The following is a 23,164-nucleotide window of genomic DNA, read 5'->3' as shown; positions in this document are numbered from 1 at the left end:
TGCTGCTGACTTGGACCAGGGGACCCTTCTGCAGCCACAGCCTTGAAGACGTCAGGCAGGTGGGACATTTAAATGCTGCTTGACCTGTACGGACTCCCTGGAGTTTACCAAGCACAAGTTACTCTATGGAGAACAACAGTGTGTGAAACACGGTACTAATCTGAAACACGGAAAGACTTCCTGCTCCCTTCTCATGACGGCAGCAGAGGGTTACGAAAGAAATGGCATGCACCCAGAACGAGGCCCGGCAGACCAGCTCTCCACCGGTAAACTGGTTCCTCAACTCACAGCGATTTGGAAGAAGGTCTCTTCATTTCTGGCCACTTTCGACGCTGAAACTGCCTGTGTTTTTGGGTGTCAAAAGGAGAATGGGTGTTAGCCTCACCTAGGAAGAGCCAGTTCCCTCTCCCTGGTGGGCAAACCAGGCCCCTGGCAGACCAGGGAAAGGGCAGGGCCTCCGCCGCACACGAGCCACAGAGGTGAGACCAGAGACGGGCCAGGATCGGGGAGCCGTCCCAGGCGGTAACAACAAAAACCGATACCTGTATTGTTCGTAGCTTCCGCCATCTTTAAGTCCTGAATGAGACAGAAATGAGCGAAACAGAAACATTAGGGCAAAGGTGGCACAAGCGATGACAAACTTTGTAACTGCCTCTTTTTAAAAACATTTTAGGCTTTTTGACGGTTATTTTTTTTTTCTGATGTGGATAGCGACCCCCAGGCAGACAGAGTGGCTGAATCCTGCCGTGAGCTTGCCCTGAAACTTGTCAATTGCCTGTACTCTAATATCCTAGCAGCTTTAGGACCCTCATGTATCTATTCATGACCTGGGTCACGGTGGGGGAGGCAGGTATGGGCAGGGACACCTATGTGACAGGGGACAGAAGGCCATGGGCCTGAGAGAGGGGATGGTGGGGAGAGCCTGGGTCTTGGCGCTCAGCGAGGTTCCTGGAGAGTGGTGGGTTTGGAATCAGTCGGCCTGGTCACTTTAACGGTGATGAGATAACGACCATTCGACACCTAGCCCGGTGACTGGCACATGGCGATAAACGAGCGATCGGGCTTCTCGTAAATGCGGCCCTTGGTTGGTGGACCTTAGTGATACGTCAGCTGCTGGGGAGGATTCACCAGGCCCTGGTGATGCCAGGTTCACCCATCAGACTAGCCGTGACCTCCTACCTCCCCACCCCGCGGCAGCCCCGCTCCCTACGGGCCCCGCTGCCGAGCGCCTGCTCACCCAGGTCCATGTTTCGAGTCCGGGGGTTACACTGCTTGTAACCCTTGCAGCTCCGCAGCTCCATGAGCTGCACGTGCAGCTGGTTGAGGACGTCCCTGTCCAGCGTGTTCACCGCGTTCATCAACTGGTCGGAACAAAAGGTCATCCACATGGTGAGTGCAGGGATCCCCTCGGCTTCCGCCAACCGGGGGACTTCCCTCGGGCGGCGGGGGGAGCGGAGGTGTGCTGGGATGGTGACCTTTATCCTGCAAGGGCTGGAGTTGGGCACAGTCCGGACTGCCTTGTGCCTGCAGCCCCTCCAGGCGCTCTCCACCTGCCGTGTGCTTCACTTTCTGACCAGTGGCTCCAGGAGCTCACGGTTGCCCTGTGGCTCTAGACCTTCATTCACTGCCCCCCCCCCCCCCCCCGCCCCGCCCCACCCCTGTCCTCTTGACTGCAGAGTGGCCACTTGGTGATGGGAGGGGGAGGGGGCCTGGGTCCTTGCCTCATCTGGGAGCTACTGGTGAGGGACCTGCCGTGCTTTGACACCCCCTTTGTAAAACATGGGCACGACCCACCTAAGGAGAAAGACCGGGTATGGTAGTGACAACTGTATGGTAGTGACAACAAAGAACAAGAGCACGGAGTTGCTGGCATTTAAAAATCAGGTTCCCTATAAAGCGACTGCAGGCTTTTCTTGAAACACAGATCGGACAGTACCGAGGCCACACTAGTGTGAAGGGCCCCGTGGGGACCGTGTGGTTCAGAAGGGACACGTGCAGTCCACTCGCCAGAGGCTTGTGGCTCCTTTTGTCTTACATGTCCTGGGCCACTTTGGTCACAGACGTGTTCCGATGATTAAATACATGGAAACACTTAAGACGGTGCCCGTGAGCGCTGGCTGTGTCCCGTTATCTGTGTGGTCCCTGCAGGCGCCCAAGTGTGCAGGATTTGGTCTGATCCTAGGGGCCCCCAAAGCCCTCCAGTTCTAGGGGTCTTCGACATAAAGCCTGTGTCATCACCCCCAGGTGCCTAAGTTAGAGGGGGAGGCTGTATAGGACCCAGATTACAGGGGCAGCAAGATGGAGGGAGAGGGCCCCGGTGTGCATCCAGTCCCTTCAGAACTCACTTCTGCCTCAGGGACTCCCTGGGACTTGAAGATTCACCGTCACTTCCTCAGGGGCCCAGCCCTGCAGCACCTGTGTGGCCCACGCCCCCCACGTCTCCAGCCTGTGAGGTCTGTACCTGGTAGGGGTCTGTGTTGAGATCGAAGTACTCCAGGAAGCCGGTTGCGAATTCGCAGAAGAGGAAATTGTGGGTCTCGTTGATGGTCCGCATGCACCAGTAGGTGTTGTTGTTGGCGCTGGTGCAGGCACAGAAGGGCCCCACTGCCAAGGGAAGGGACAGCGGGCCCAGAGTGAGCAATTCCCGCCTGGGACGGGCTCCCTCCCCAGGCCTCTTTCTGTCTGGATCTGGAGCCGCTGCTGTCAGGGAACCCGCCCCGAGAGGCTCCGGGCTGGGGCCAGCGGTCCCCATCCTGCCCCCGCCCGCCCGCTGGCTCACGTGTCCAGAGCGGTGCCGTCTGCCAGTGCTGGTTGTCGTGCGTGAAGCACGTGAGGCCCGGCATGCTGCACGTGTCGTTGTTCTGCAGTCGCTTGAGCAGCTTGCGAAGTTTCTTCTTGCGCTTCTGCTCCCGCAGCAGCCACACCTTGTCCTTCTCCTGCAGACCCTTCCTAGGGGCACACAGGGCCACACCCCTCACACCTCCCTCGACCCCCACCTGCAGCCTCCTGGGGGGCCGTGACCCCGAGCCTCTGTTCTTCCTGCCCAGAGCCGGATGCACAGCCAGCCGGGGAGGGGCCCCCAAGCGAACGACCCGAGACCGACCCACTGCTGATCTGAGGCCCCCTTGCGGCCTGCTCGGCGGGGCTGCAGCACCCCCTCCAGCCGCGAGGGGGCGCCGGAGAGCCACTCTGGGAGTCCCGCCTCTTGCAGGGCTGTGCTGACCTCCCAGGAAGGGCCTGGACCTCTTCTGTTCGCTTTATTAGCTCCCCTGAGCCTTAAACCGCCCTTACCTGAAAGGATGCAGACTGGAGCCTTTGTGCTTGAGGCGGCCTTTGTGCTGGGTGTGGTAACTGTAACAGACCAGGGCAACTCGTGTGTGTGTGTGTGTGTGTGTGCGCGCACGCGCGCGCGCGTGTGCAAACCGCAGTGCCCTGGGATCCCCGTCCCACTTTCTGGGGGCAGTGCTGGGGTGGGAACCATCCCTAGCGCGGCAGCTCCCTGGCTGGCTGGCTCCTTTCTGCAGATGCCAGCTGGGGCCCTGGCTGAAGGCCGCAGGCCAGGCTTGGAAGGTCAGGGTGGGTGTCAGTCAGCGGGGACTGGAAGCTGCGCCTGGCTCCCCATGGCTTCAGCCTTATCATCTCCAGGTTGGGGGGTCCCTCCAGACCCGCGCCCACCTCTTGCTGGCTCAGGACCAGCCCCAGGGGAACCCGTGTTTTGCAAGCCTCTTCCGGAAGGTGGCAGAGACTGCGGATGTGCCGTGTGGCGTTGGCGCCACCGGCCACCTGTGGCGATTTCAATCGAAATAAGACCCCAAGCTCAGTTCCTCGGTTATACTGGCCACGTTTCAAGAGCTCAACAGCCACGTGTGGTTGGTGGCTGCCCTAGCGGACAGCACAGATGCAGCCCAGCCCATCATCACAGCAGTTCTGCTGGACGGTGAACCCCCCCCCCCCCCCCCCCCCCCCCCCCCCCGCCGGGCTGGGGTTCCCTGAGCTGGCACTGTGCACCTCGGGCCACGGGACGACTGTTGGGGAAGGGCAGTGGGCGGAGTCTCCTTCCCCTCCTGGAAGCCGGCCCCACACAGCTATTGGGCTCCTCCGACCACAGCGCCTATGCCTGGCGTCTGGCTGGCCACCTGAGGGCGGTGGTCTCGGCCCAGGGGACGACGGGCACCTGAATTATTACTGATTTTCCTCCTTGCTCTGAGGGAGGAGATAGGGATCTAAAGATAATGCGAGGAGTCACAGAGGGGAGGCTGTGTGTCCCCGGGGGGGGGGGGTCCTGCAGGTGCACCAGGGGCCTTCCCGGGGTCTCTTTGCTACTCACCTGATTTTGTGACAGTCACATTCTTCTGGCCGCTTTTTCTTCAGGTGGCCTCGGACTTCCCTCAGGTTCTTAATTTTGTTCTGCAGGGTTTCGATCTGGGGCAGAGAGCAGGCAAGGGGGCCGTGAAACTCTGGGGGGCTGGGTGAGCAGGGGCGGCCTGGTGGGGTCCCCGGCCACGGCCTGCACTTGTGGCTGCTGAGGGGTCCTTGGTCCCTTCCACCTGCTGAAGTGACCAGGCTCCCGAGAGCTGGCTGAGCCGGGAGGACCTGTCTCCCCCCCGGGCTGGCGGAAGGGCTGAGGGTCGTGTGAGCATCTTTAAAGCAAGAAGGGGGGTGAGGTGAGCACGCTGCCCCCTCCCCGATGGTTCTGGGGAAGCGTCGCTCCCGGGGCCCGGCCTCGCTGCCTCCCGGATGTGGCTGGTGGCCCTGCCGAGCTCGTGGTGGTGAGAAGGTGCCCCCTGCCCAGACCCCCCTCACCTCGTGGTCAATGTGCAGCTTGTGGTCTTTCCAGGCCTGCAGGGACTGGTACAGGCCCAGGTCGCACTGGACCGTGTCATTCTCGAGGATGTAGCACCTGCCCGGGAGAAGGGGTCACGTGTGCCGCTGAGGGGGCCGAGCCAGGGGCCCGAGGTGGGGGTGTCCCTGCCAAGGCCCCCCCTGCCCCCTCCGCCCCCTGCCCTCCGCCTGGACTCTCACCGGTGTGTGACTTTAATGGGGTTGGGGGCCGAGTAGTCCGGGAGGCCCCCCGTGCCGCTGAAGTCTCCGGGGTCCTTGTCGTCTGGATCCTCAGGGGTCCCCGGCCAGTGCCGCTTGGTAAGGTTGCGGGACTGGGGTGCGTCGTCCAGGCCTTTGTGGTGCACCCCGCCATCCGCCTCGATGGCCACTGAGCGGATGGAGCGGTTCCGTGCGTAGCCAGTCTTGTACTCTGTGGGCGTCAGCGGGTGGCTGGGTGAGGGGGGCTGGGCAGGCTGGCTGGGCTCCCTGGGCCGCGGACTATTGATCCGGAGGCTTGGAAAGGACCCCCGTGGGTTCAGTTGGGGAAACGAGGCTCGGGGCTAAGGAGGAAGAGGCTTGGGACAGTCCCCAGAAAGAGCTGAGCGTGGAGACACACGGCCTATCCGTGTGATGGGATGTTTGGCGACAGAGGAACACAGCCGTGATGCAAGCTACCGCGTGGGTGGGCGTCATGCTCCGCGAACACGGCCACACGTGCGGGGTCCCGTGTCGTGTGGGCCTATTTGTTTGGAATGTCCAGAGTAGGTGAAGACATAGGCACCCAGAGCAAGTTAATGGCTGCCGTGGGATGGGGGGCAAGGCAGTAATGGGGTTCCCTTTCCGGGTGATGGAAGGTGTTAGAACTGGATCGAGGCAGTGATACGCCACCCTGTAAACGCTTCTGAGTCGTAGACTTTAACTTTGTAGACTTTACCAATTTTACAAACTTTTAAAACAACGGTAGTCTTTAAGTTTGTAAAAATGGTAAATTTTCCGGTGTGTGAACTTTACCTCAATAAAAAAAAAAAAAAGAAATGAAAAGACAGGATGTGGATATGAAATCATTCAATGAGGAGACTGAATCGGTTACTCAGAAACTTCCCAATGAAGAGAAGTCCGGGGCCAGATGGCTTCACTGGTGACTTCTACCAAACATTTCAAGAAGAATTAATACCAGCCTTTCTCAAACTCTTCTAAGAAACCGAGGAGGAGGGAACACGTCCAAACTCATCTCACAGGCCACCATGACTCTGACACCAAAAACGGGCAAGGACGCTACAGGCCAGTTTCCCTCACGGACACAGATGCAGAACCTCTCAGCAAAAATATTAGCAAGCCGAATTCAATACTACATGGAAAGGATCATACACTGTGATAAAGTGGCCTCTTACTCCCAGGATGCGAGGATGTTTCACCATCTGCCAATCAAGCCATGTGATACACTGCACTTAACAGAATGAGGGAGGAAAATCGTGTGATCATCTCAGTCGGTGCAGGGAAAGCATTTGACAAAACTCACCAGCCATTTGGGATAAAAAACTGATAAGGAGGAGGTTACCGGCCAAAATGTATAAAAACTTACACAACTCCATAACAAAAAACCAAAAACAATCTGATTAGAAAACGGACAGAGGACCTCAACTGACGTTTTCCCCAAGAAGACGTCCCGATGGCCAACAGGTGCCTAAAAAGGTTCTCGCCATCAGGGAAACGCAAATCAAAACCACAAGGAGATATCGCTCTACGCCTGTTTGAATGGCTATCATGAAAAAGACCAGAAATGACAAGTATGGCGAGGATGTGGAGAAAAGGGAACTCTCATGCACTGTTGGGGGGGAATGTAAGTCGGTGCAGTCGCTGTGGAGCACAGTATGGGGCGTCCTCAAAAACTTAAAACAGAACTGCCGTACGATCCAGCAATTCTGAGAGTTTTCTTTGAGGAAAACGAAAACACTAACACAGGAGATCAGTGTCCTCCTCTTTGCTGCATACTGTTTACAACGGCCGAGACACGGAAACAGCCTGGGTCCGTTGATGGACGAACGGTACAGAAAACGTGGAGTGTGTGTGTGTGTGTGTGTGTGTGTGCACGCGTGTGCATGACGGAATACTATTCAGCCATAAAAAAGGATCAAAATTTGCCATTTGCGACAACATGGATGGACCTCGTGAGGTATTATGCTAAGTGAAACAAGTCAGAGAAAGACAAATACCACCTGATCTCACGTCTACGTGGAATCTAAAAATAAACCCCAAACAAGAAAAGCACGAGCTCAAAGATACACAGAACAGACTGGCGGCTGTGAGGGGGCGTGGGGTCAGGAGTGGGCAAAATGGGTTAAGGGGGTCAAAAGGTACAAACTTCCCGTTATAAAACAAGTAGGTCCTGGGGATGTACCCTACGGGAAAGTTGCTAAGAGAGCAGATCTCCAAAGTTTTCATCGCAAGAAAAAAAGTTTTTGTAATTGTACGACGATGGCTATTAGCTACTTACAGTCATTTTGCAACGGAGGCAAATACCGAATCGTTACGCTTCATACCCCAAACTAACAACGATGTTCTATGTCAACTACACCTCAAGAAGAAACAGAGACGCTCAAGAAGCCCCATTAATTTGAAGCGGAAAAGAAAAAAGCTAGGTGGCGGTCTCCTGGATAGAAGAGGGAGCAGCGTAGGGAGGTTTCTCAGCTTTTCTTAGCTTCTCCGTTTGGCCAGCAGTGAGCTGGATGCTGTCCCCAGCCAGGCAGCGACATGGGGTTCCGCGGCATCTTTCCATGTTCTAAGTCAACGACTGAAAACTGAGGGCGTGCGGGCTAAAGCCAGAGCCCGGATTTCTCGCACCTTCTATGTATTAAAAGGCAAAATTATTTTTTGAGAGAGAGCGAGTGAGCGAGCGCATGTAGGGGAGAGGGGCAGAGGAAGAGAGAGAGAGAGAGAGAGAGAGAGAGAGAGAGAGAGAGAATCTCGAGCAGGCTCCATGCTCAGTACTGAGCCCGATGTGGGGCTTGATCCCAGGACCTTGGGGTCATGACCTGAGCCAAAACCAAGAGTCAGACACTCAACCGATGGAGCCACCCGGGTGCCCCTAAAAGACAAAGCCGATCACGTTGCTAACACTTGAGAAAAACGGGGGTGGTGGTCATGTCATGCAGGAGTGCAGATTTCCAGCTTCTGAAGAGAAAACCACAAAGAAGTGCCTGCCTGCATGGCGCCCACAGACCTGCACGGTAGGCCCAGGCAGGAGCTGAGGCCGCCCCTTTAGACGGGCGGTCTCCTCTCCGTCCCTCAGGTCTGGCTCTGTCACGCCTCACGACTGTGACCCCACTGGTCTAAACGCACATCTTTTTGGAGAAGGCCTGGAGCTCCGCACGGCCACGGGTCTCTGCTGGGTTCCCCAAATGGCCACCAGGTGGCGCCCAAGGCACAAGAACTGGGCTGGAGGCCGGCGGCGATGGCCTCCAAGAACCCAGGATGGGACTCCCTCTCCAGGTGGCCCAGGGGTCCTGGGCTCCAGGATCTGCTCCTGCTGTCCCCACTCTTGGGGCAGATGTTTCTGTCTTTCAGTTCTCAGACTCCTTCTATCAGAATCACCTGGGCCAGGGGATCGGGGGGCCCCGATCCAGGAGAGGCATCTCTCAGCACAACCTTGGGCCTTTTCTGGCCCCAGGCAGCCCCCTCCGCGGCCTTTTCCTCCCTGGGTTAAGTCTCCCTGAGGCCACGATACCTCGGCCCCTGATGCACAAAATCTGAACCGGTGTCCCTGTGGGAGGTCACGCCTGCCCACGACGGCCGTGAGACAGACACACACCGGGTCCTTTCTGCCCCTTTTGTCTTGCTTGTGCAGGAATCAAGTGCTTTGTATCTTCCCACCTCCAGCCCCAGCCAGAAACCCAAAGATCCCCACGCTGTGGCCTAAGGGCCGAGTCTGGCCCTCTGCCCGGGGCTGTAAATAAGCTACCGAGCCCAAGGCTCTTTCCTGGCTCCCGAGGCAGGACTGAGAGGTCGACAGGGACACTGTTCAGCCTGCAGAGCCTCAAATATTTGCTCTCCGGTTCTTCACGGACAAGGCTGCCGGCCCCTGTGTGAACCTTTGCCTGGACTTGAAGCCACGCCGCTCGCTCTCCTTGGTTCCATGCTCCCACAGGGGCCCCTCCCCCCAACCCCGTGTGCTGGGCACGGAGGGGCCTGGCGACCCCGTGGCCGAGGGCGTCGGCTCTGGAATCTGACCGTCGGGTGCCGGTGCTGAGCAAACGCGTGCCCGCGGACAATGTGGCTAACTCCTGAGCAGCTGTGTTCCCACGACCGCCCCACGACGGTTCCCACGACAGGGCTGGGTCGCAGGGTGACGCGAACGGAACCGGTAACTTTCTCAGCACCGGGAAGCTGGCATCGAGCGGCCGCTCTGCGGTCCGGGGACCCCGCAGCTGTGCCATCCTCGTCCAAGGTCGCAAGCCGGGCCCATCCGCCTCCCCGGGGCTCTCCGGGGCTGGGACCCACAGAGCCTTCGTGCTCCCTCTTCCCGGACCTAGAGCCTGAACCTCTTACTTCTCCCCGCTGAGGTCTTACTTACACGCCCGCCAACCGCCCACCCTCTCCCTCCTGGTCACGTCACTCTTTTCACTTCCTCCACGAATCTTTCACCGACGGAAGTGGTCTTCCCGGACCTCGTCTCCTCCATGAGGCCCGATCAGCATCTCATCCGGCCACTGGCACGTGACAGGGCTGCAGATTCGCCCGGAGCCTAAGTGAACGCCCGCCGGCCGCCTGGGCCCATCGCCAGCGGCCCGCCCTCCGCCCCGTTCTGGGCCGGCTGGCTCCGCCTGGCTTCCCCCCACCACAGCTGGCATGTCCGTGGACCAAGGCGCGCTGGGGTCCGAGCTGCTCCAAACTGGGGCTTCTCAGCCTCACAACTGCTGACGTTTTGAGGCCAGATACTCCTCTGTTGGGAGAGACTGTCCTGTGTGTTGCAGGGGGCTTGGCAGCATCCCCGGGGTCTACCCCCAGGGGCCAGGGGCATCCCCCCATCATCACACAGCTGCGACAGCCACAGGAATGTCTCCATATTGGGGGCCAAACTGCCGGGAGGCTGAGAAGCCTGCTCCGGGCCGGCTGCTCAGAAGGGGTCAGGAGATGCCTTTGCTGGAGGCACCGGCAGGAGGAAGAACGTGGGGCCAGGGGATGAGGCTCGGGCCCCCAAGTTGGCCGCGTGACCCGGGCTTTCCTGTCCATCCCAAGGAGGGTCACCCGCCTCGGTCCCCGGGTTGCCGCGAGGTACACCTGAGACGTTACGCCGAACTCGCGTGGGAACCTGGGCTGACTTGAGTCTCGGCTGTCTGGGTGCATTTTCTTTCCTCTGAGCATTAACGGGGGGGGGGGCGGTGCGGGGGAAGCTTAACTGAGTCCCAGCTTCTCATATTGTTTAAAGATCATGGGGGCGCCTGGGTGGCTCAGTCGGTTAGGCGACCGACTTCGGCTCAGGTCATGATCTCCCGGTCTGTGAGTTCGAGCCCCCGGGTCGGGCTCTGTGCCGACAGCTCGGAGCCTGGAGCCTGCTTTGTACTGTGTCTCCCTCTCTCTCTGCCCCTCCCCCACGCATGCTGTCTCCCTCTCTCATAAACAAATAAACTTAAAAATTAAAAAAAAAAAAAAAAAGATCATGCCCCGGGCTGTGGGCCAAAGCGAGGAGACGTCGGCTGCGTAATTCAATCTGGAAGCCAGTCGTCTTGTTCGGCTACAAAAGATTAACTCGGCAGCTACGAAGCAGCCTGTGGGGCAACGTGACGGGGGGCCATCAGGGGAAGCGCTGTTGGAGGCAGGAGCTGGGTTGCCACGGAGGCAGCCCCCTGCTTCGCTTCGAGGGCGTCCTCTGCCGAGGCTCGGCGGGGCGGGGGGGGGGCAGGGGGCTGTGGCGACCACCGAACCCCCCGCCTCTAACTGGCAACACGGGAGCACCATTCGGCCTTGAAAAAGGAAGGGAGTTCTGACCCAGGCTACACCCTGGATGAGCCCTGAGGACGTCGTGCCGAGTGAAGACAGCCAGTCTCGGGAGGACACGGCACGTTCCGCGTACACGAGGTCCCTAGTGCAGTCGGACGCACAGAGATGCAAAGGCCAAGCGAGGTGGCCGGGGCAGGGGAGCGGGGAGGGACAGTTACAGTTTCATGGGGACAGAGTTTCGGTCGGGCAAGGTGAGGCAGAGCTCCGGGGGGTGGATGGGGGTGACGGTCGCACACCCACGTTGTGCACTTAGAAATGGTCAGAATGAAAAACTTTATGTGTATTTTGCCCCAGAAAACAAACCGACACAAAACACCTCAGAACTGCAACCTAAGTAGCTTGGCTGTCCTTGGGTCGGGGGGCCAGAGGAGTGGGTGGCGTGGGAAACTGCCCAGCTCTGGAGGGGACACTTCTGGCCAGAGACCCAGGCCTCTGAGCACGTTCAAGGCACAGGGGCGTTCTTTCAAGGGGGAGCTGAACCTCGGAATGGGGCCGTGACTGGCCCCCAGGGTGACGGGAGTTTTGCAGGAGGATCCAAGGGGATCCATTTTCCCTGCCCGTTGTCCTTCCTCGGCCCCTGCTGGGAGCGAGCCATGAAGTCTGGGACGGCTCTTTCCGTTGGGATGGGGGCTCTTCCCCACTCGTCCACACTACAGTCGACTCTCATTATTGGAGGCTGTTCTATGAGGTCACCTGAACCCTGAACTGGCCGATACCGCAGCACTGCTCCTAAGCGGAAACACGGGGTTCGGTTCCCGCCAGCCTCCGGTCGCGACATTTTGGTCCACTCTCGGCCCAGAGCCTTGTTTTACGCGTGTTCCTGTTTAATATACAGTGCGGTTTCTTTACCACCGAACTCAAGGCCAACAGCACGGAATCTCGTGCCAGCAGGAAGCTCATCTAACCCCCGTGTCTTCTCCTAGGGGTGCTGCTCGGCCTTCCCGTACTTACGAACCACGTGGCGCTTCGGCACCAGGCTTGGGGGCCGCGGCGACTCGTGAAGCCGCCAAGCAAAAGCACCAAGTGCGAGGACCGTGGCGCGAAACGCACGGGCGAAGGACTTGCCTGCAGCACGAGAGCTGAAGCCCGAGTCCTCCTCAGCTGGGAGCGTGCATGCCGGGGGGACTCAAAAAGTTCTGCCGCCCCACACGTGCCGTGAACGCCCGAGAAAGCACCCCGCGTACCGATTTGGGGGGCTACGAGTGAATCTGAGACATGGGATCCACAAGTAATGGGGACTGAGTGTATCAGGCGCTCTCCCTCCAAGTCCCGTCCGGAGCCCGACCTCTGCTTCCTTCCCCGCCGCCGTCCGGTCCCAGCACCACGGCCTCTCGCCAGGCCTCCTCCCGGTCTCCTGACGGGCCTCCTGCTCCAGCCCCCCCCCCCCCCCCCCCCCCGTCCCCTCACGTGGCCCGAGCCCCCATCCCAACGGCTGCCGGAGGAACCCTTGAAAACACAAATCTGATCCCGGCTCTTCCGCTCAAAACCATCCCGTGGCTTCTCGTCTCAGAGGAAGGGCTCTGCGGGGCCCCTCTCCCGCCGCCCTCTCCCCTGCTTCAGCTCCTGCTCTCAAATGGCCTTCCCCCTTTAGTCTCGTCCCGGAGGGCCGCCGGGCACTGGCATGCGTGTCCGTGGGGCCGGGTGAACGCACGGACGGGGCTCCCCGGGCACGATCGCAGCCCCCCCGCCCCGCTCCGCCCCCGGGGCCACCCACACTTACTCTTCTTGAAGAACTTCTTCCTGCGTCCGGCCAGGCTGAGCTTGTAGTCGCTGCCGGCACAGAGGCAGGCGTCGCCACCCTGCCCGTAGTACTTGGGCACCAGGTTGGAGAGGGCCCTGCCCCCCGGCCGCGCGGGGGCCTTGCACCTGTGCAGCTTCAGCTTCCCCGACGCGTCCTCCACGCACTGCCACTTCTGCGAGACACGGCGAGGGCCTCAGGCTCCGCGGCCGCGGCCGCCCCGGAGACGTCCCGCTCCCCGCCGCCCTCGCTGGGGCCCCGGGACCGCCGCTGGCTGCTCGGTGCCCCACAGACACACGTCTGTCGTGGGGGGAGCCCAGAAGGGGCACCAGGGCCGACGCTTGGTGGCTGGGCACGAGCCCCAGTCACAGGGAGGCCCCCCAGGGGAGGCACCGGGCTGGCGAGAGGGGGTGGCTGCTGAGGCTGGGGTCCGGGAGGCCCCGGAGCGGTAGCTGGGGCTCCGGACTGATGCCTCCCCCAGCTGGTCCAGGGCCCAGCCCCCACCCCCAGCGCTCTCTTCCTTTGGGGTAAAGCAGTGCGCCCTGATAATCTGTTCTGAAGATGCTCACGCCTGCCGCTGCCCTGGGACCGCCCGACCTCCCGTCTGGGTGGGGGACAGATGTGCAAAGGGGGGGGGGGGATGTGCCAACACTCCGGGGGGACAAGGGCGCTTGGCTCAGCAGCTCACTCCTTGTGGCTCGGAACTGAAATTGGAACCCTTCTGGGATGTCCCCAGCACGCAGCTCCGGGAGGCCAGGGGTTTCCGCTGGGGGCATTCAGGGCCATGGCTCCAGGGCCTGGATCAGCACTCGGCCATGAAGGGACAGGCATAACCCAGAGCTCTGGTCCCGAGGCACAGACTGGCTTCCACAGCATGGGGAGGGGTCTGGGGCTTACGAGCAAACGGGGTGGGGACACGGCCACGGGGATGGGCCTCATTCTGAGTCTGGCGGTAAGACGGAGCCGCCCCCGCTTGTGAGAAACGCACCCAGCCCAGCCTCGGCCTTGGAAGGCCACAGCCTATGGTGAGCAATGGGGTCCAAAGGCCCTGGTTTTACTCGTACTTATGGGCACAGTGGGCGCACATCTCCAGGCCTGAGTTACTGCGGGGGGGGGGGGGGGAGGGCGGGCTCAAAGTACCAGCCGGCAGACTGAGGCAGGGACACATGCCCCACACCCCTCGAGCTGGGCCGCCCTGCCTGCTTCCCAGTTCCTCGGCCCTCCCCTCCCCTCCCCTCCCCTCTCCTCCCCTCCCCAGCTCCCCCGGCCGTCTAGGCCTCAGAAAAGCCAAGTTCAGACTCTTCCAACATCACTCACAGCCCCTGCTATTTCTAAATACTATTTGGTTGTAATTTTCTTAATCTTTCCCTTGCAATCAACTCACTTTTTAAAAACCTTTATTTATTTAAAAAGGCAATTTCCCATTGCTCCTATAAATGAAAAGCCGGCCTCACTGGCTCTGTGGGCCCGAGGAGGAGGCCCCGGCCTGGGCTGCAGCGCGGAGGGCCGGCCCCTGGGAGGGACGACAGAGGGCAGGAGCCCCCAAGGCACCAGCCACACGGTCTCACCTGTCCCAGCTGCTCGCACGCGGTCTGGTACTCCGCCCGCTGACACAGGTCTTTCACGCGCTGGTATTTGGGCAGGAAGTTCTCCTCCTGAGCATCCACCTTGTCGTTGTCCCTCTTGTGAAGCAGTTTGCTGTGGGGCAGAGAGCGGGACACGCGGCTGGCCGCTGCGCTCGGAAGGAGCCTGCGCCCGCCCGGGGGGGCGGACCCCACGCAGCCCGTGTGATGTCACCACGGAGGGTGCAGGGACAGTTACGAGGCTTAAGAAATGGGAATTCGCTAAGAAGCCTCCCAAGTTGCAGGAGAGTCGGCAACACGTGAGAAAACGTTTGGAGCATCGCACGGGCAGGAGCACAGGTCTGAAGGGTCCATGTGGCCTCCAGACTCAAATTCCGTACGAGGCCCGGGGACAGCGAATGGGCTTCCTCCGTGTCTAGGGGCCGTGGACACGTATCTGAGCAGGGATGGTAAGAGCTGTGGTCTCTCTCCTGCCCCGGCAGTGAGATCTTCGATGCCACGGGTACAGGGGGCAGGGACGCTGCCAGGAGCTTCCCGGGACGGGCAGGTGGGGGGCCCTCAAATGCCCTGGGTGGGGGGCGGGGGAGCCTCCGGGACCTGGCACTTACCCTCTCTCCACCAGGAAGGAGTCCCGCCAGACCCTCACCTTCTTCTTCAAGTGAAACCTGGAGGCAAAAAAGCCCACTTTCACCTTCCCATCGACGTGGGGGCCTCCCACGTCCCCCCATCTCCGAGAAGCAGGGATAGTTGGGGTGCGTGGGCCCAGCTGGGCACAGGAGGGGCCTGGGTGCTCACACCCCACACTGAGCTGAGCTACATCTCCCCCGGAGCGGAGATATGGGTCTGAGGGCCCCCCCGGGGCAGAAGTGGCCGGTGGGGGGGTGGCTAAGCTTGTTAGGTCTTGGGGGGGATTTCTTCTTTGATAGTTGGGCGGTGAATTTGAGTGTGGGTTTCATGCAATCTCACTCTATTGCCACGTCCCAGGGAGAGGCTCGGGTTGCCGGAAGAAGGTTCCATCCTGCCCCCGACTCCCAGGGGTCCCGGCTCCCAAGCCAGTGCCCCAACTGATGCCCCAAATGTGCCCATTTTACACCCGTACAGCTCAGAACACCTCACAAAGGGAGGAGGCTCAGTGGAGGTGGTCCCCCGAGAGAGCAGGGGACGGCACCCCGCACGGCTGGAGCTGCTGAGCTGCCTTCGGGCGCAAGCAGGGGGGTTCCGCCGCCGTCAGCACTCTGGGGCCGTCAGCCCCGAGGGCAGTCACGGTGCCGGCCACCAGATGTCGCCGTGACCACGCCGGTGGCCGCGTCCTCCTTTCCCGTCCCCACCAGACCCCGCTCACCTTCCCACCGGACTGGTTTTTGTTCTTGTTCACGTCACCGTTCCCCGTTCTGCCTCCGGGACACCTGGGGACGTGTTCCCATCCTCCCACCGGGCACTGAAACCTTCGAGCTCGGGGAGGAGGCGTCAGAGCCTCTGACCGGGAGACCTGGACGCCCAGACTTGCAGAGAGACCTCTAGCCAGTCGCTTGCTCTCTCTGGGGTCCGGTTTCCAACCCGGCAGAACGGGATGTTAGTAACGCCTGCCTCACTGGGTTCTTGTGACGATCAAAAGGGCAAGTCCCCCTCCTCACCGATTCACCGGCCGCTCCGTGTCCAGCAGCTTGAGGATGGACTTCCCATCCATATCCGAGGGGATGTCCAGACCTGCAATGTCCAGGATGGTGGGGGCCAGGTCGATGTTGAGGACGATGTGGGGGTTCCTGAGGGAGGCGGGGAGAACAGGACTCGGCCACCCGGGCAGTGGTGCCCCAGCCTCGCTTGGGGGAAGGGCGGCTGGAGGGACGGAGGTCGCCCGTGGCTCACGCCCCGAGGGTGGGGAAGCGGTGATCTCCTCACTCGCCCGCACCCCAGCCCTCCGGGCCCCCTTCTGCGGCCCCAATTCAGCCGAGCCCCACCTTCTGCGCACTCCACACTTGCCGCCGGGTACCCGGATTAACGGGCCTCCACTTGGCTACTTCGGCTGGCAGTGCCCTCCCTGCCTCCCACCGCCTGAACAAAGGACACCCGCCTTTAGGAGCCGCTCTAGACCCTGGTCCTGCCCCCAGACCTGTCTCCGAACCTCCTCTGAGGCAAACACTGGCCCTTTGCTATTCTTGGCCAGGCAGGTGTCTGGCCTCAGGACCTTTGCTCTTGCTGTTCCCTCTGCTGGAATGTTCTTCCTCCAGATGCCAGGGTAGCACTTGCCCCCAACCCCTGAGTTCTTTGTTCAGCAATTACCAAGGCAGCCCGGGCCAGACCCCGTGATCCCTGCCCTCCGGTGGTCACACCTCTGCGCGATCCCCTCCCCTCAAGGGTGGGCCAAACCAATGGCAAGGGCGATGACGCGTCCCAGCGTGGCTATGTTACCCGACATACGGCTTCATCCTGCCGGCTGTCCCTCCGCTGTCTACTTGTCTCCCCTGGCCGTCTCTGAAGGTCACCCACCCCCAGCGAGGACGCCTGGCAAACATTCTGGGAGGCGGGCTGTGTGACGTCAGGTCCACGGCTTGCACCTGAACAACCTCGTCAAGTGGGGAAGCCGGTCCTTCCCTAGTCAGACTTCCAGCCCTGTCTTGCTTTCAGCCTCAGCGGACGACCAGGCCGGGCCCAGACTTGTGACCCGCAGACACGGCGAGACGGGACGCGTGCGTTCTTTTCACTCGCCGAGTTTGTAACGACTTGTTATTGCGTCGTAGATTAATACCAGGTCCTTCCCGAGGACCCCTCCCGGCGCTCCTGTCCTTTCCCTGAGGCCTATATATTTTAGTCATTCATCTGGCTGACTGTCTAGTCCCCAATTAGAACCTAACTGGAAGACAGACCCTTTATCCGTCTTGCTCCCTTCTGTATCCCTAGCACTTCTGCACTTACAATACACAGTAGGTGCTCAGTAAGTGTTCGCTTAGTGACTTTTGTTATGTATCTCTGCCAGACATCTGTCACCTCTCCCGTCTCCTGTTTCTACCTGGTGGTGTGCCCAGCGTGGTGGTAAGTGATTTTAGGGATGTGCCCAACACAGGGGTTGGCCCCTGTCGCATGAATGACGACCATGTGGGAGCACTTTCCATCAAGGCGGCCGGGGGTCCCGACCCCATCCCCTGGGGCTGAGGGGCAGGGTCGGGGTCCTAGGGTTTCAGTTGCCTTTGACCCCTTCCTCCAGAGCGCAGCACCTTGTGAACCCCGGACAGGTAGCCAGGTGCGGGGTGCGGCTGCCTGGTGGGAGGGCTGGGAGGCCAGAGTAAAGCCTGACGACGTAACCTGTAGGCAGGGGGAGCTGGGGAAGATGCTGGGCAAGCAGGCGCCACGTCGAATGTTGGCGACGAGCAGCTGAGTTGGCCTGAGGCGTGTCCAGCAGTCTTGCTCCCCAGGACTGGGGTGGGACGGGGACGACCGCTTTTCCTGTGTCCCTCTTGGTGGTAACAGTGCCCCGCCCCATTCAGATTCCACTACCTGATGTCTTTGGCCTGGTCACTCGAGGTTTTCTATCACCCTGGCTACGGTGATTGGTTCAGGGATGGACACGTGACCCATGTCAGGCTGGTGAGAGTCACCTCAAGGCTTCTGCTCAAATCACTGTTGGGTTTCCTACACTGGATGGCTGAAAGTCATGGTGAGTCTGCCACCATGAGGGAAAAGCCTGCCTGAGAATGGAGTCAATTCAAAGGAAGCTGGCTGAGGGATGGAAAATGAACATTATTGACATTATTGTGTGACTGCTGGATCCAGCCGTGCCTGAAGCCAATAGAGCCTTGGACTTTCCAGTTACTTTAGTTCCTGCATTCTTTTTTTAAGTTTATTTATTTATGTATTTGAGAGAGAGAGAGAGAGAGAGAGAGAGAGAGAGAGAGAGAGAGAGAGAGAATATGAGTGGGGAAGGGGCAGAGAGAGAGAGAGAGAGAGAGAGAGAGAATCCCAAGCAGGTTCCGCGCTGTCAGCACAGAGCCCGACACAGGGCTCAAACCCACGAACTGTGAGGTCATGACCTGAGCCACAATCAAGAGTTGGATGCTCAACTGAGCCACCCAGGCACCCCCAGTTCCTGTATTTCCTTTATCTTATTATTACCTTTTGGTCTTATCTGGTTTCTGTGTACAGCCAAAGGTGTCCCAGCCTCTGGCCCCAAGCCTGACATTAGCACTTTCTCTCGTCCACATGGGGTATGGTTTTGGGTCCTATCAACCAGATCGGAGACTCTGAAGCTGACCAAACCCGTAATGTCAATGCCTGTAGAGTCTTTAGTGGGTCAAATTCTTTCTACTTACAGGGGTGGTTCAAGGTTTCAGGGACGCAGGAACAGAGAGGCTGCGGGGCTTGAAATCCCAGCTCCTTCTCTGATGTGTCACGTGACCTCGGGCAACCTCACCTCCCTGTGCCTCAGTAGACAGGGTGACAGTAACAGCCACCCCACGGGGCTGTTGGGACGCTTCCGTGAATTACACGGCTCAGACCCGGGCTGCAGAATAAGGACTGGACAGCACACCTGTTATCCTAACTCTCCTTCCAGGTGGGGACCCTGGGAGCCCAAGGCGGAGAGGAATGTGTTGAGGCAGGCCGGCAAAGAGCCAGGAGCCTCGCCTTGAACCCACACACCCACCTTCTAGAGCTGTCACCAAGCTTTCCTCCCAAGGGACGGAAGTCAGGCCAGATAAGCGCCTGAAGGGCAATTTATCCGCATTTCAAAAAAACCATCTGAGCTGGTCTCCAACAGCTGCTGCTGCGGTTACCTGCCTTTCTAGAGCTCCCTGCCCCAGATGCGGCAGTTTCCTGCCAGAATGTGTCACCTCCAAGGTCAGCCCAAGGAGAGCGCCGGCTGAGGGCCCACAGGAGGAAGGATGGTTCCCTCTGTGCTGTGGCCAACACCCCCCGACTGGGGCGGCAGGGTCCCTCCCTGAGAGCCACCCCAAGGGTCACCAGGCCCCACAGAAGTCAAGGTGGCCTTCCTGCACGCTGGCGCAGCACACGCAGCCCGGCCCCGATTCCCTGGCGCTCTGCCTGCCACAGACCATCTGTTTTCACAGGTGCTAACGGCCCCCGGTCTCTCCTTCCCCAGCAGAGGGGTATAAAATGTGTCGGAACCCACCCCGGGTGACATAATCACCGTTTCGCTTGGCACTGAGAGGCTGGCCTGCCCAAATAAAGTGCCGCCCGAGGGAGTGGCTTGGGGCTAAGCGGTCGGGCCACCTGCTGCTTGCCCACCCGGTGGGGGGGCGGAGGGGGGGCGATGGAGGCCCCGGAGGTCTCCCTGGAGGAGGGGGGCCCTGGGGCGTGATGCACTCACAGCGAGCCGGCCTCCACGTTGGGGCCCCTCACGTAGAACGGGACCCTGATGTCAAACTCGTACGGCATGGACTTGCCCTTCACCAGGCCGAACTGGCCGATGTGGTAGCCGTGGTCTGCGGTATACATGATGTACGTGTTGTCCAGCTCGCCCGTCTCGACCAGCATGTTGTAAATCTGAAACGCGGGCGGGCCGGTGAGGGGCGCAGGGAAGGGGTGCGGACGCCCTGCCGCCCGGGCCCTCTCGGGGGGGGGCGGAGAGGTGCCTGTCCCTCCCGTTTCAGGCCCTCCCTGCGCCTCGCTGCTCAGCGGGGGTCCCCGGGAAGGACACGTTCATAACCGCAGCCTCCCCACCTCCTGTCACTTGCTGCCCCCCCCCCCCCCCTTCTTCACAGTGCTTCTCCCATCTTGTCTGCATGGTTGTGGCTCGTCTGTCCTCCGAATTAGAACATGAGCTCCATCAGGACAGGGACCATTTGGCCAATGCTGCTGAACGAACGAACGAACGAACGAGTGACGCCGGGCCGTGGCCTGGGGCAGGTGCCGGTGATGCTCGGCAGGCCTGTCCCACGGAACCTTCCGCAGCGTCGGGACCTGTGCTGTCCAACGTGGCGGCCACCAGTCACGCGTGTCTACTGAGCCCCTGCCCCGCGGCCGGTGCGACTAGGGAGCTGGACTTTAAACCGTCCTGAGTTCGATTACATTTAAATAGCCACGGACAAATTAAAAAAAAAACATCTCTATGCAGCGGAATATTACTCAGCCGTGAAAAGAAAGGAAGTGCGGAGTCGGGCTGCCACACGCACGGATCCACCTCGAAGACGTGATGCCGAGTGGAACAAGCCAGCCACCGGCGACCACGCAGCGTGGGATTCGACTCACGGGAAACATGCGGAAGACGCAAATCCACCGTAAGTTAGCGGTGGCCTACGCACCAAGGGTGAGGGGGTCCCGGGGGATGACGGCGAAGGGCCGCGGGGCTTCTCGCCGGGGTAACGGCAACCTTCTGGAATTGACCGTGGCGGGCACACGGCTCCGCCAACGTATCAGGACGGCCGAGCTGTATACTTGGAGTGAATTGTAGGGGACGTGCGTTGTATCTCAACTAAGGTGCTCAAGAACGTGAGCTGCCGTGTCACGTGGCTACCGTAGCAAACAGAACAGAGTTTGGCGGAGGCAGGGGCGTGCGTCGGGGCGGCTCAGGCCATCTCCCCGGGCCTGCGGCGCTGCCCGCTCCTCCCGTCCCCCGTTTCCGCTCCTGTCCAGCCGGGCCGGGAGCCGGGCGAGGACGGGGAGGCTCCGGGGCCTGCACGGTGGCCGCGGGCTCGGAGGGGGCGGGGCCTACCGTCTCCATGGAGTCGTCCACGGACATGAGGGTCTGTAGGCGCTTTCGCTGCAGCATGTTGGTGAACTCCATGTGGATGGGCTTCATGGGCCCCGTGTAGCGCATGATCCAGTGCTTGTCTGGGTTGGGCGCGTAGTTGTAGCTCGGTGTGCTGGGGGGGGGGGGGAGGGGGGTCAAACGTACAGCCAGGTCAGGCGGGCGTGGGGCACCCCCGCAACCCCCGGGGCCCCCAGACCCCCTGCCCCGGGTGAGCAGTCTCCTGTGCCACGCGTGCGCCCGTCCGGGGAAGCCGTGACGCGTCACGGGCTCCGCTAAACCTCCGCCGGTGTTTCTCCAGCGGGTGCTGTGCCCGTGGGCGGGCCGGGGGGGGTCACCCAGTGTTAAGTGACCCAGGGCCACACGGTGAGAACGGCAGCGTCTCCCGGTCGGGCCCTGCCAGCCCTCCCGCTGCATCAGGGCCAAAGTCACAGGCGAGCGCGAGTCCTCGCACAGCTCCCCAGAATCCACACGGCTCTTTTTTTTCAGCAGGGGAGAAGCTCAGGCCCAGAGCCTCCGGCAGTCCAGGCCCCCCACTCAAATTTCTCAGCCTTGCCTTGATTTTTCAGTTACCCCGGGCAACTGCCGAGCTATGGCGATTAAGGCACCACTAGGGGAATTTCCTCTTGCAATAGATTGGGGTTAAAAAAAAAAAAAAAAAGAAAAGAACAAGGAAGTTGGCTACAACGTTAGGTCGAGAATAGTCATGCGTGTACGGGGCCCCTGGACGTACATGTGTCACAATTATTCTTCCCGTTCGCTCTGTTCTCTCATTTACTGAAGAGGACACAGAGGGTCAGAGGAGTTCGGGGGCCTGCCCACAGCCTCCCTGAGCAGGCGGTGGAGCCAGGGGACTCGGTGATTTCTGCTGTGGGGTCCGCTGGGACTAACGATAACCGGACAAGGAACCATACTCTCTGGCTTCTACGGGGCACTTACGCTTGCCATGCGCTGGGTCCGGCTCGAAGGGTTCACCGCCTCCTGCCGTCTAACACTCAGGGTCCTAGGGGCGCGTGCTGTGCTTACTGTCCTCGTGAGAAATGAGGAGACTGAGGCCCAGCGAGGGCCTAACTTGCCAAAGGCAGAAGAAACGGGGCCTGAACTCCAGGACTGGATATGGTCACTTCCTGCCACAGTGACACGTGGGCCCGTCCAGAGACCCTCCTATCCACGAGTGCTCGGGCATGACTTTTGCCAAGACACTCCTGCTGGAGGACGTAGCAGAAAAGTCCCCTCCGGTCTGGTCTCGCCCTCCCCAGTCAAAGCTGAAAATAAAGTTGGAGTTTCCACTGCCTGAAGACAAAAGGCTTTTCAAACCGGCCATTAAGGGGCCAAGGGGCTGCGCGCAGGGAAGAGGCTGTGTTTGCGGAGACGGCAGAAAGCTCGCTAACGTCTCACCTGCCCCACCAGGACCTTCCCAGCGTCTCGAATATCAGATATCGTTCGGGGAGAGGAGTTATGGAGACCGTTGCTATGTAGAGCGGGGGGCGGGGGGTGAGTCATAAGTCTTGAGATTCCTTCTGGACTTTGCTTTGAGTCCCTGGCTGGTCTCCCGCCGCTAAATCCAGCCCAGCCCCCCAGCCTCCTTTGATTAAGAGCAAGGCCTCACCGTCCTGTGGGCCGGCTTAGGGCCTGACCCGCATGTAGAACATTCCCAGGAACAAGCCCCCCGCCCCGCCCATCCCCCACGCAGAACGAAGGGGGCTGCTGGGGGCCAGGGCTGCGCAGACACAGCCTCAGAGCCGTTTGGCCGTGTGGGAAAACTGTTCCGGAAGGCCCAAGGGGCCAGATTCCAGGACGCAATTTTGAGCAATCATCCCTGAATCTATTAGGTTCTATTAGGCTGGGTGTCTGCCCTCGAGAACAGGAGGACAGGGAGGAGTGGGTCTGTCAGGAGTCTGGGTGGGGGGGATGACTTCTGAAGGCCTCTCTCTGGAGACCTCTTTTGGAGGAGGATGTCAGAGCCAGGAGGCGGCAGGGCCTGGGGCCCCTGTCGGCCAATGCCCATTTGCGGGTCCCCTGCATAAGGCCAGGCTCCTCCGGGGAGAGAGCCACACTTTCTGAAGGGCCCAGACGTTGGCCGAACAAAGAGGGGAAAGCCTCAGCTCAAGACTTCGAGCCCTGTCCATAAGAGCCTGGCTCCCACGGGTTATAAAAGGCCTGGGAACCCACCATCAGATGCCACACCTCAAAGGAAGCTCTGGGGGCTGGTGGGGGTTGGGGTGTCTTTGCGTGTGTGTGTGTTTGTGCATCTGTGTGTCTTCACGTTTGTGTGCACGCATCTGGGTGTAGATCTGGGCTTATATGCCTGTGTATACGTGTCCG

General features: G+C 60.3%; 1 protein-coding gene across 3 annotated transcripts in view; it reads right to left on the bottom strand.

Moving 5' to 3' along the window:
* SULF2 (sulfatase 2) overlaps positions 1 to 23,164 on the bottom strand; it is a 116,612-nt gene that overhangs the window by 1,563 nt on the left and 91,885 nt on the right. For all 3 annotated transcript variants that reach the window (XM_045053515.1, XM_023251149.2, XM_023251150.2), the window contains 15 exons: positions 20,804 to 20,954; positions 19,460 to 19,635; positions 15,774 to 15,902; positions 14,748 to 14,804; positions 14,125 to 14,254; positions 12,539 to 12,731; positions 5,023 to 5,251; positions 4,804 to 4,900; positions 4,328 to 4,422; positions 3,292 to 3,351; positions 2,780 to 2,949; positions 2,462 to 2,604; positions 1,238 to 1,361; positions 543 to 576; positions 289 to 342 (listed from right to left, as the gene is read on the bottom strand). In XM_045053515.1, coding sequence (XP_044909450.1) covers positions 289 to 342; positions 543 to 576; positions 1,238 to 1,361; positions 2,462 to 2,604; positions 2,780 to 2,949; positions 3,292 to 3,351; positions 4,328 to 4,422; positions 4,804 to 4,900; positions 5,023 to 5,251; positions 12,539 to 12,731; positions 14,125 to 14,254; positions 14,748 to 14,804; positions 15,774 to 15,902; positions 19,460 to 19,635; positions 20,804 to 20,954 — 1,842 coding nt within the window. The remainder of the gene's footprint in view (positions 1 to 288; positions 343 to 542; positions 577 to 1,237; positions 1,362 to 2,461; positions 2,605 to 2,779; positions 2,950 to 3,291; positions 3,352 to 4,327; positions 4,423 to 4,803; positions 4,901 to 5,022; positions 5,252 to 12,538; positions 12,732 to 14,124; positions 14,255 to 14,747; positions 14,805 to 15,773; positions 15,903 to 19,459; positions 19,636 to 20,803; positions 20,955 to 23,164) is intronic.

Source organism: Felis catus, chromosome A3 (genome assembly GCF_018350175.1).
Source record: "Felis catus isolate Fca126 chromosome A3, F.catus_Fca126_mat1.0, whole genome shotgun sequence".
Classification (NCBI taxonomy): Eukaryota; Metazoa; Chordata; class Mammalia; order Carnivora; family Felidae; genus Felis; species Felis catus.
The sequence above is the reverse complement of the archived record's forward strand: the minus strand, read 5'-3'. Positions and strand labels throughout refer to the sequence as shown.